This window comes from Galeopterus variegatus, unplaced genomic scaffold (genome assembly GCF_000696425.1).
Source record: "Galeopterus variegatus unplaced genomic scaffold, G_variegatus-3.0.2 Scaffold2179, whole genome shotgun sequence".
Classification (NCBI taxonomy): domain Eukaryota; kingdom Metazoa; phylum Chordata; class Mammalia; order Dermoptera; family Cynocephalidae; genus Galeopterus; species Galeopterus variegatus.
In genome coordinates, this window is record NW_007728290.1 from 14747 (window position 1) to 26379 (window position 11633).

The 11633-nt window shown below is 50.8% G+C and overlaps 1 protein-coding gene across 1 annotated transcript in view; it reads left to right on the forward strand.

Moving 5' to 3' along the window:
- The window catches only part of TRIM25 (tripartite motif containing 25), a gene marked incomplete at its 5' end in the record, with an annotated part of 22844 nt that extends 14742 nt beyond the window's left edge, over positions 1–8102 (forward strand). The window contains 5 exons of the mRNA XM_008580860.1: positions 1443–1511; positions 4090–4113; positions 4460–4543; positions 4623–4721; positions 7551–8102. Coding sequence (XP_008579082.1) covers positions 1443–1511; positions 4090–4113; positions 4460–4543; positions 4623–4721; positions 7551–8077 — 803 coding nt within the window. The remainder of the gene's footprint in view (positions 1–1442; positions 1512–4089; positions 4114–4459; positions 4544–4622; positions 4722–7550) is intronic.
- Positions 8103–11633: the final 3531 nt, after the last annotated feature.

An 11633-nucleotide genomic window follows, 5' to 3' on the forward strand; every position in this document is an offset into this window, starting at 1 on the left:
GGGAGCGCCACCACGCTCCCAAGCGGCGCACTGTAGCAGTGCGCCACCGGGCCGGCCCGGGGGGCTTGATGTTTTGATGGGACTTTGTGGACAGGCTGTTTTTGTCTGTGATCTTGTGGCTGACTTGGATGGGTTTTGAATGGACTCTGGGTTCTCAGTGTGTTTGGTGGAGGGAGTGGTTAGTTTTGGGGTCAGAGAAACCTGGAATTCCCCCTTGATATCCCCTTTCTCTCCCCCATATCCAATCCATTGCCAGATTTTGCTTCTTTAATATCTCTTGACTCAATCCTTGGACACAACATTGATTGCCTGCTCTCTGTGGCCATCACCTCTGCCCATGACTGTGGCAGCTTCCTAAATGATCTATGTCTACTGCTGCAGCCAGAGAGAGCATTTCAGGCCCTTTTCCCTTTCATCCCCCTTGTTGGCCTTCCCATTGCTTAGACTACAGAGCAGACTTTTGACCCTGGCCTACAAGCCAGGCCAGGCCCTGTCCATCTGTCCAGCCCCATTGTGTCCCCCATCCTCCTCTTGTGCATCTCTCTGCATTTAGTTCCTCAAATATGCTTAGCTTCCCAGCACAGGCCTTGGTATGTGCTTTCCCCCACTGCGCAGAAGGCTCGAACTGCACTGTCTTCCCCAGTTATCTCCTTCTCACCCTAGAAGATCAGCTGAGATCTCTTCTCAGCCAGCCTCCCTGCCTCCCCTCCCGCTCCTCCGGCAGGTCTTGGGACCCTCCTCATCCTTTGGGGCCTTTTGCACATGTGTCAGTTTACTCTTGTGATGCCCACCTGTCTCCGTGGCTAGGCTGTGATCTCTGTGAGGGCAGGGGCTGCGTCTCTTCTTCAACGCTGTCTCCCCAGTGCCTAGCATAGAGCCTAGCACATAGTAGATCTCGGTTGTGTAATCCGGGTATGGGCTTGGACTTCAGCTTGGCAAGCTGAGCATCCTTGCGGAAGGGCTTCTGAAACAGGTGGTGGTGTGGCTCCACTGTGGAAGCGCTTCACAGGGCATACGAAGACCAGCTGACTGGTCTCTGGAACAGAAAAACCCAGCAGGAAGGGAACTAATGTTGACCAAGCTTCCACTATGTATGTGCCAGGCACCTTGGTCTCATTCCAGGGGTCACATCAACCACAAGGTGGAACCATCCCTGTTGCATTCTCCAAGAAACCAGAGGTCTTAGAGGCCTCAGAGGTCACAGAGCTGGATGTTGATGGAGAAGAAACTTGACCCCAGCTATGTTTTAAGCCAGAGAAAAGAGGGAACCCATCAAACTGGTCCTTCTGTTATCTCGTTTCTGTCTCTTGTAAATGATTGGTGGGGAAGGTCAGCAGAAATGGCCATCTGTGTGAACCCTCTACCTGCCTGCCATGGCCAACCTGGCTACTAGGGTGGGTAGGGAAGAGCTGCAGTCACTGAGCCCTTCTTCTTTGGCACAGGTGACCCTGGAGAGCCCAGCCTGGGGTTCACATACAAATCATCACGCACTGCAAAGAAGGTCCTTCAGAGTAAGTAGCCCCACCCCATCCCCATGGCAACAGCGTGGCTGCGGCTGGCCGGTGCTCTGGCTGAGACACTCACAGGGGTCGCTGCTTTTTCCAGATGGGCACAGCCCATCCCATGTCACTATGGGTCCAGCTAGAGAAAAGTCTGGCGACAGACTCCACAAAGAGGGAGTTGAAGGACTGTTGCAGGAGCTCCTGTCCATCAGCGTTGGTGGCTCAGGGGTGTTCACTGGGTATTCGGGCTGTCTGGAATAGCGGGTTACCAAAGCTGGCCTGTTTTAAGAAACATTTGCTGTACCCAAGTTCTGGCACTTAGGCAGAGCCCCCTGGAGGAGATTGGCAGGGGTCCCAGAGGAGCAAAGGCTAACCCCCGTTGGTGGCACAGGGGTGTTCAGTCTTTGAGTTGTAGTGTGCTTCTGCTATTACAGTGTTTCCCAACCTCTTTTTCATTATCGCTCTCCTTCCTCTCCCCCCCGAGCCATTTTAGAACACTTTTTTCCTAATTGTCCCCCTATGAAATTTTAATACCACACATGTATTGTATGTTGGTTCATATACTGTGCTTTTATACATAAAAAAGAGGAAGTTTTTAAAAATTTTTTTTTGTCTTTTGTCTTTTTCCGTGTCCAGCAACGGATCGCAACCCTCAGTGTTGCCCCCGTACCGGACTGGGGACCGGCAACGGGATTGCAACCCTCGGCGTTGCTCCCGCGCCTCGCTCAGCCAGTGAGCGGGAACCGGTCCGTATGTGGGATCCGAACCCTCGGGCGGGAGCGCCGCCGTGCTTCCCAAGCGGCGCACTATCCAATGCGCCACCGGGCCGGCCCCGGAAGTTTTTTTTTTAACCTCCCTCCCCAAAGGATCAATTTTTGCGCCCCTCCCCGGGGCGATATCACCCTTGTTGGGAAGACATGTGCTGTTGACGTGGAGCTAGGGGAGGAGAATGGTCCTGTTTCCTCATGTGTCAGATTTGGATGGTAATGATATTGAGCCCACGGGATTATTGTGAGTGAAGTTCACATGGGACACTGATCGTGAGAACTACTGATAAGCCATAAATACGTCACTGTTAGTTATTGCCTCCCTGAGAAGTCAGTGTGAACCAAGGAGGGATGCCCCGCACCACTGGGTGGCTGAGTGGATGAGAGAGCTCTGGGTTTGTTGTTTGTTTTTACTGTTTGGTTGTCTTTAGCAGACAAACGGTGGTAGCAGTCCCTGAATGGAATAGAGTCAGGGCTGGGGTGCCAGGAGCAGACGGGAGGGAGCCCTCAGCCCAGCTGGAAACATTGAAGGGCACTTTGTGTGCAAAGGGAAGTTAAAGGGTCGGCCAAAAAATACCAGAAACTCACGTCTTTCTTGAGTCAGACTGCCCCCAACAGCATCCTTACCGCTGCCCAGATGACAGCAGCACCCTTAGCATGAGTGGCTGCAATGCTGGCCATCAGGAAGGCCCGCTTCCTGGCGGGCGGTTGCCCTCTTGCCCTAGCAGAGTGACACTCTAGGAAATAGTTGGAGCCATGGAAGTTAAATTCGGGAATGAATCGAGGCTCCTCTGTGTTGAAAGTGGCTTAAGATAAATAGGCTGAGGGGGTGGACTAGTCATAGTGTAGAGAGACACCTAAGAGTAGCCATGACACAGCCTGGGGTCCTTCTTAGATGCTGGTCCCATGGGAGTGGGCGGGAGAGTAGTGGAGGAGAGGACGTGGGGCGAGGGTGAAGACAGCTCCTGGGGGACGTATGACTCTGCAGTGGGAGGAAGGAGGCACCTGGGGGCCACGTGGGGTTGAGGGAGGGTCTGGTGGTGAGGCAAGGGATCATGGGAGAGCAGGGCTTACCTGTGATGTAAAGTATCCTGCAGGTGGGCAGGGATAGGATCCTTTGCATTCCAGTGGTGGGGATGTGGCCAAGAGGGGACCCGGAATCTTCAGCCCACTTGAGTGTGCTTTGGCATCACCCAGAGGGTTGTCAACCACAGATCGCTGGGCCCCACCCCCAGACTTTCTGATTCAGTAGGCCTGGCGTGGGGCCCGAGAATTTGCACTTCCTACAGGTTCCCAGGTGAGGCTGATGCTGCTGGTTGGGAGACCACACGCTGAGAACCACTATTGTAGCTAAACTCAGTTCTCATAGGTACACACTCCAGATATTTTTCAAAGACTATCATGATACTTGGCAAGCACATTTGATTAGTGACTCCCTATTTGTTTTTCTATTTGCTTTTGTCTTTTATGAAGATATAATTTACCTACAGTAAAATGCACAGACGTTAAACATACAGTTAGGTAAACTTTGACAAATGCATGCACGTTACCATTCTCCAAATCAAGATATAGAATTTCCATTACCCCAGAAAGTTCCTTCATTCTCTGTCTCAGTCAGTGACTTGCTTCCCAACCACCAGTACTGGTTTCTGTCACCATACATTGGTTTTGCCTGTTGGCCCTTTATAGTTTTCAAGTTAAAACATCCTAGCTGTATGTGTATGGGTCAGATTCATGCAAGTGAATATTATTATGGTCTTGTGACAGTGTCGTGTTGTGCTTGAACATATCTTAATTCGGAAAACTTTCTTTTTCAGAAGAAGAGAAGAAACCCAAGAATCCTTGTAAGTTACGCGTTTCTGCATCTTTTTGTTTCTTGAGGCTGCCCAAGCACAGAACTAAATGCTGGCAACAAAAGTTGACCCATCTTATCAGGGTTCTGTGATGGGGCCTGAGTTTTATGATTATATTCTGTAATGACAGGCAGGCCTGAGGTTGGAAGTGAGGCCACGTGAAAATGAATAAGACGAATAAGATAGCTGTAGCCCTTCTGGACTCACCTGTGTGGCCCTGGCTATTCAGGTGTGTGTTGGTGGAAGTGGCTCTTAACAATCAGCTTGGAGGGAGCAGAGGCTGTAAAGTTACTCCACGTCATGTCACCAATTCACGTTTCTCCTCCGTCCTCCCCAGATACCGCCCCTGCCTCACCCAAGAAGATTCCCACCTTTGGAGCCCCAGAACAGTTAGTGGATTTAAAAGAAGTTGGCCAAGAGGGTGAGATATTGTGGGCAAGGGGCCGTGGTGTGTCCACTATGAATTTGTCCTGAAAATAGCTCTCTGGTTCCCCTCTCAGCTGCAGCCAACACCACTGCCTCACAGCCGAACACAGCAGCTCTCAAGGCCAAGGTGCTGGAGACCTTCTTAGCCAAGTCCAGATCCGAGCTCCTGGAGTGTGAGTAGCTTCGGTTGTGGTGCAGACCTGCTGGCTCTCTGTCTGTCCTGTGCAGCTCTGCATCGCCCTGGCCCTTGGCCCTTGGCCCTCAGCTTGGTCAGCTGCTGTTCTTCACCTGGCCTCTGCTTTGTGGCTGCCTTATTTCCTCCCTTTCAGCAGTACCTGCCTTTCCTCACCTCCCTTCCTAGCCAGCTTATTTGCACAATTGTCCTTTGAGTCTCTGTCTTGCCATTCAGTCGGGCTGATCTGAGTTGCCCCTTCGCTGGGCTGGCAGAGTAGCCGTCACTGGGGCTCCACTGCCGGCACTACTGCTCTGTGTCCCCTGTCTGTTTTCTTCTCCCTCTCCAGAACCACCATTCTGGAGCCTTCCCACTTCCATGATTCTGGTCTTCTCCCTGTCCTTCCCACCCCCTGCTTCTCAGAGAAGAGAGGCAGCCTGGAGCGGCCTCCCATGGCCTGTCAGTCATGGTCATCTCATCTGCATCTACCTCTTGCCCCGTGTCCCCTCCACCCCTTTCCCCAAGGTTGGTCCTTTAGCCCTGGATTCTGGAGCCCACCCTCCTGCTCTCTCTGGAATCTTCCACCCACAGTTAGGCCTCCTCTCTGCTGTCTCTTCACCCTCACCTTCTCTATCGGGGCCTGCCCATCCAGAGCATGTTCAAATGTCTCTAAATCCCAAAAACAGAATCAGCAAAACCAGCAGAACTTTCTTGGCTGCAGTTCCATTTCTCGCCTCCTTTTCACCTGAATGCCCATTAAAAATACAAATTCCTGGGCCCGCATTTAACTCATTTCTTTGGTGATCCTTTTGAGGAAAATTTGGGAAAATGCAGTTCTAAAGATTATTCCCATTGGTGGGTCTCCGCTGTGACTGCGTGTTAGAATCCCCTGGGGAACTCTCTAAAATACTTGATGCCCAGGCTGCACCCCAGACCGGTTCAATCAGAATCTCAGTGGTTTCCAAAGCTGCCCAGGGTTGCAGTGTGTGGCCGAGGTGACAGCCAGAAATCTCATCATCGTCCTACTGCAGCCTGACCTCTGCCCCTGCCCTTTGACTGAGACAGCTCTCACTGAGGTCAGCAAGGGCCTCTATGCCTCTAAACCCAAAGGACACCTTTCAGCTTTTATTTAGCATGATCTTGGCAGCATTCCTGCTCTGTGTCATACTCTCTCCCCTTGCACACTCCCCTGGGTTTCCAGCTGCCCCATAGTTGCTGCTTCTCTGGTGCCTTTGCAAGCGTGTCCTCCCATGTCCGATCTGGAGGTGGTTGGAGTTCCTTCTTCAAGGCCAGGGCTAGGGCCCTCCCGCCACCCCTCTTTCTGTTTCGTCTTCACCCAGCCCTTCACATGCAGCCCTCTACTTGTATCCACTTCCACACGGCGCCCAAAACCTAGCTCTGAAAACACACCTTGGGCCCTTCCTTTCTCTGCAGCTACAGCAGGCTGGGTGGTGATCTGTAGGTACCCTGGCTTCTCAGGGCTGGACTCCCTGGAGTCCCCTACTGTCCCTGGCCCCAAGTGAATCTCAGAACCAGCACTGGGCTGGAGCTCACCGTTGCCCGAGCCGCTGGCAGTGGTGCTGAGCTACATAAGCAGGGAAAGGAAAGCTTTAGCAACTTAGGACCTTAGAGAACATTTCCCAGCCCCTTCATTTCACCCAGGGGGAAACTCAGGCCCCAGTGAAAAGCGTGGTGTCCTAAGCCACCTAGCTGGGGAGTGAGTGGTAAGTGCTGTTGAAACCGAGGTCTCTTGGTTCCCAAGTTCCCAAGCCAGGATTGTCTCTGTTTGCCTTGCTGCCCCATAACCTGTCTCTTGAAGGCCCAGGATCACCTGTGCGGGGAGGGGCAGAGAAGGTGTGTCCTAGGGAGGAGGCTGAGTGTGGGAGCTTAGTCTTCAGATCTCCTGGATCTGGTTGGAAGTGGCAGGAAGGATAAGGAGGGTGTGCTAGTGTCTCAACCAAGGATGTATTCAGGCCATTTCTGGGCTTACAGACCTCGATTGGCTCCTTGCTGCTCACCAGTTAAAGTCTAGACCCCTTGGCTATTTGCTCTCTGGCCCCAACATGTTTGCTTTCTCCCACTGCTTCTGTGACCCAGCCACTCAGCCTTCCTGGTCCCCGCACATGCCCACCGTCCTGTGACTCCACGGCTTTGCCCTCACTGTTCCCTCTGCCCAGAGTAGCCTTTCTCTCGCCTCTCTTCTCCTCTGTGTAGTTCGTCTCATCTTATGTTGTTGGCTCAGATTCCAGCCTGCCTGTGAATATTCCCCTGTGCTCTCCCCACCCCTCAGGTGGAATCAGCTGCCTTATCTCTGTGTCCCTACAGCACTGTGTAGACCCTTGTGAGACCCTTGAGCAGATTGCGGGTCTCACAAGTGTTGTTACTGATGGACTTGCCTTGCTTGTTGGAGTGTGAACTCCACGAGGTCTCTCGCTCATTGCTGTGTGTCTTGCTGAGAATCTGCCATCAATCAGATGCTCAGTAAATGGCTTTGGGTCAGACAAATGGGTGACTGATAGATGGACAGATGGCTGGCCGGCTAGACAAAATGGCTAGATGGCTAGATGTGTGGATGGATGGATGGATGGATGGATTGGTGTGTGAGTGGCTGGATGGATAGAGCAAATGAGGCTGGCTGGTTAGCTCACTTGGTTAGAGCACAGTGTTACAACACCAAGGTCGAGGGTTCGGATCCCCATACCAGCCAGCCACCAAAAAAAAAAAAAAGAAAGAAAAAGAAAATGAATCAATAGTACCATTAAGGGAAAGTCTAAAAGTGAGAGCACTTTGGGCTCCTTGTAACTGATTCCTTGGGGTGATGTTTCCTCAGATTATGTTAAAGTCATCCTGGACTACAACACCGCCCATAACAAGGTGGTTCTCTTGGAGAATTACTCTGTAGCTTCTGTGGCTGACATCCCTCAGAGCTATCGGCCCCATCCCCAGCGGTTCACATACTGCTCCCAGGTGCTGGGCCTGCACTGCTACAAGAAGGGGATCCACTACTGGGAGGTGGAGCTGCAGAAGAACAACTTCTGTGGGGTGGGCGTCTGCTACGGCAGCATGGAACGGCAGGGCCCCGAGAGCCGGCTCGGCCGCAACAGCACGTCCTGGTGCGTGGAGTGGTTCAACACCAAGATCTCCGCCTGGCACAACAACGTGGAGAAAACGCTGCCCTCCACCAAGGCCACGCGGGTCGGCGTGCTTCTCAACTGTGACCATGGCTTTGTCATCTTCTTCGCTGTTGCCGACAAGGTCCACCTGATGTATAAGTTCAAGGTGGACTTCACCGAAGCTCTGTACCCGGCCTTCTGGGTGTTCGCTAAGGCCACACTGTCCATCTGCTCCCCCAAGTAGGCAGGCCACGGACACCCTGGCTGACTGCCTGTGACTCTAGTGAAAATGCTGCAGGTGGAAATCTTTTTAGAGAACTTTCTGAGTGTCCGCAAGGGTTGAAGGGATGGGAGGGGGTTTGGTGAGAGGGTGAGGAGATGGAATAAGAAGTGGGATTTGGAGAGGGAAAGGGGTGGGGGTCACTGTGTTGTGGGCTAGGAAGCATCTTCAGCTCCTGGTGCCCATCAGGGCAGGGTGACCCCCTCCCCATTGTTCTGGGAAATCTCCAGGCTGCTGGGCAGCTGGGCACAGCTTTGGGGAGTAAAGTCATTAATGCCCCTTTCCTCTTAGAAAAAATTGACAGCCACAGCGGTTTCTTTCTCGGGCCACGTGGTATACACCCCTTTGCTTTCCGGACTAGCCTTCAGATCTTGATGTTTTGATCAGTCTGAATAGATTTCTTTAAAATTCCAAAGTCACTGAATTTCAATTTTTTTTTTTTTTTTTGTCTTTTTGTCTTTTTTCTTGACTGGCAACGGATTGCAACCCTCAGTGTCGCGCCTATACCGGACCGGGACCGGCTACGGGATAGCAGCCCTCAGTGTTGCGCCCGCACCTTGCTCAGCCAGTGAGCGGCTGGTCTGTATGTGGGATCCGAACCCTCGGCGGGAGCGCCGCCACACCTCCCAAGCGGCGCACTGTAGCAGTGCGCCACCGGGCCGGCCCCTGAATTTCAATATTAAGGACCCCCTTTTACCCACATGATGGAGCTCGGTCTCCTGATTATTATCCGTGCTATGGGGAAACCACACACAGCAGGTCTCCACGCAGATAAAATTTTCCAAAGGAGAGTGTCTACTTCACTGGAAAACAGCCATTTCCCTTCCTATCCTGCTTGTCCCATCACCATCCCCCTACCCCAGGGTTTTAAAATGTTTCTTTGAACAGGAACCTTTTAAGCTAAGTCTTCAAACCATGATCTGAATGAACCTGTGTTGAATTTGTGATTCAAGGTCAAGGTGGCCCAGGTCTAGTCGTCCCATCACCATCCCCCTACCCCAGGGTTTTAAAATGTTTCTTTGAACAGGAACCTTTTAAGCTAAGTCTTCAAGCCATGATCTGAATGAACCTGTGTTGAATTTGTGATTCAAGGTCAAGGTGGCCCAGGTCTAGTTTGGACAGAAATCCCTTCCACTCCCATGCTATGACAGGCATCTCGGCGGAGGCTTAGGCTACTGGATGAGGAACCCTGCTGGGCAGGTGGGACCCTGTTCTGCACTAACAGAAGCGTGGTGGTTTTGCTCTTATTAGAGGGTCTTGCCTTTTTACTGACAACTCTCCTCAGTGATAGCTTCTGCCTCCTCTGGATTATGACATATTAGACTGTCTGGTGCAGATACTACTGTGGCTAGCACAGTCAGGTAAGCCAGATATCCAAAGCCTGCTATCATGCAGACAGGCTGCATGTGGCTGCCTCGGGGACCATACTAGGTCACCTGCTGGGGTGTGACTACCCATGACCAAAAGGGCCATATAGCAGATCCCGTGGGAAACAGCAACATTCCTCTTCATCCCTGGCCACAGGCTGCAGACCCAGTGCTGGCCTTTGCATGAGTCAGAGGCCTGTGGCTGGCTCTAGCTCTTCTGCCTTCTTCCTCATTTGAGCCAATTCCAGATGCTCACAGTGACCAGCCTAGAGGTCAGGAAGACTATTAAGGACCAGGGAGGGAACGAGCGAAAGATGGTCAGACAGGTGGCTATTTTCCTTGCAGTGCTCCTGTGCAGTGAAAATAACCCAGTCAGTTAAGGGGCAGGAGTGAATGGATTGCTGGAGTATCCCCAAGCTACTTATAGTCTGATGTTGTCAGGTCATAAGTTCCCATACCTAAACTGTGAGAAGTTTAACCTCTTGTATTGAGATGAGTTCGGCTCTGGCCTTTCCCAAGAGGAGAGCTCTGAGCAGGCTTCTTAATGTTATGAAAAGAGTTCACCACTGAGGAAGTCAGGACCCCAGACCTTTTCATATGAATATTTGTTAATTTAACACATCTCAGGCCTTGTGCTGGAATTCCAGGGCACTCTATCAGGCTCACAGCACTTGGTATTGCTGACAGATGTGTGATCTGTGTCATCTCCCTGCAAGGACTTTCAGTTCCTTGGGAGAGAGATAATCTTTGTAGGGAAGACATCCCTGCAATAGGTAATATGTGGTCTTTAAAAGTTTTCTTCCTGTGCTACTTGGAAGAAAAGTTCTTTGGTGATTCTTCTCTGCTTTTGAAGATGGTCAAAAGCATATATTGATCTTCTGAAACAAAAGCCTTGTCTGAAGCCAATGCATACTTAGCAAACAGTGGGGCTTAGAGAAGTAGAATGCCAGAGGTAATCCATGGCTCCTGTGATGTCTTTCTTCTGCAGAGACACGGGGAACAGAGGGTGTTCCTCCATGGCAAATGTGTAACTCACGATAGGGAAGCTTGAGTCCCTTTGTTTACAAGAGATTCAAGTTGGTAACCATAGCTGAGCTCTGTGCAAGGTCCTTTGGAGTTGTAAATTGAGGAGTGTACCCTTGATGTCTTGAACTCTTCTGTTTGCAATGGTAAGACTCCACATTACCTACCCTCACAGGACTGCTGCACAACCCTAGAGTCCTAGAGTTGGAGGAACCTTTCTATCCATCTGGTTTCTCATTTTGCAGAATAAGGTGAGAAGGCAGAGGATGACTGTTCACCACTCTAGCCATTCCACTGTGGAGGAGATATCTCCTAGCACATGTGAAGGGAAAACCTCTGGTACCCTGGGGAAGTATCAGAAATTCCCAGAAACACAAACATAAAAGGTTATCCTAGTCCCAGGGACTGGGGTCTGTCTCAGTCACTTTGGCATGATAAACCAAAGGTCAGACTCAAGCCTGTATTATTCAAGACTGGCTGGGTGATTATCCCTATTGTAATTACTCTGAAATTGATCTGCAATGTATAATACTGATACGTAATCTTTTACCTATTTTCCCTCCCTCTATTGATTTTAATTAATGAAGGGTATTTGAGCTGTTATTTCTTGAGCTTATTTTTTTAAGAGTTGATTCTTTAAGGAGATAATCATAGCTGTAGACCAGGCTAGGGCTAGCTGATGTGCCTTAGAAACTTTGAATTCAATAAAGCAGTGTTTGGCAGTCTTTCTTTCATCACAGCGCAGGTAGAAAATATTACTGGAGTCAACAGATTGGGCGCACACCACAGGGGCTTCTGTTTGCCCAGGCCCCACCCACCCATTTCCAGGAGTTGAGACTTTAGTAGACCTGTAACCCATTTGAGGCCTGCCATGGGTGCAACGAGCTTGGGAAGATTTTGATAGAGAATTCTCAGACTAATAGGATATCTGCCTGAGCTTTGCTTCAGGATAATTCAAGGGTTGAGGGAGAGAAAAGAGGTGTGACTATCAACGAGAGTAAGTGAACAGTGATGGGAATGTGTGGGTTCATTATATTTCTACTGGTGCATATGTTTGAAATTTTCTGTAATAAAAAGTTAAAACAGGAAACAAATCATAGCCCAGGCCAGAAATGGACCCTGTTCAGTGG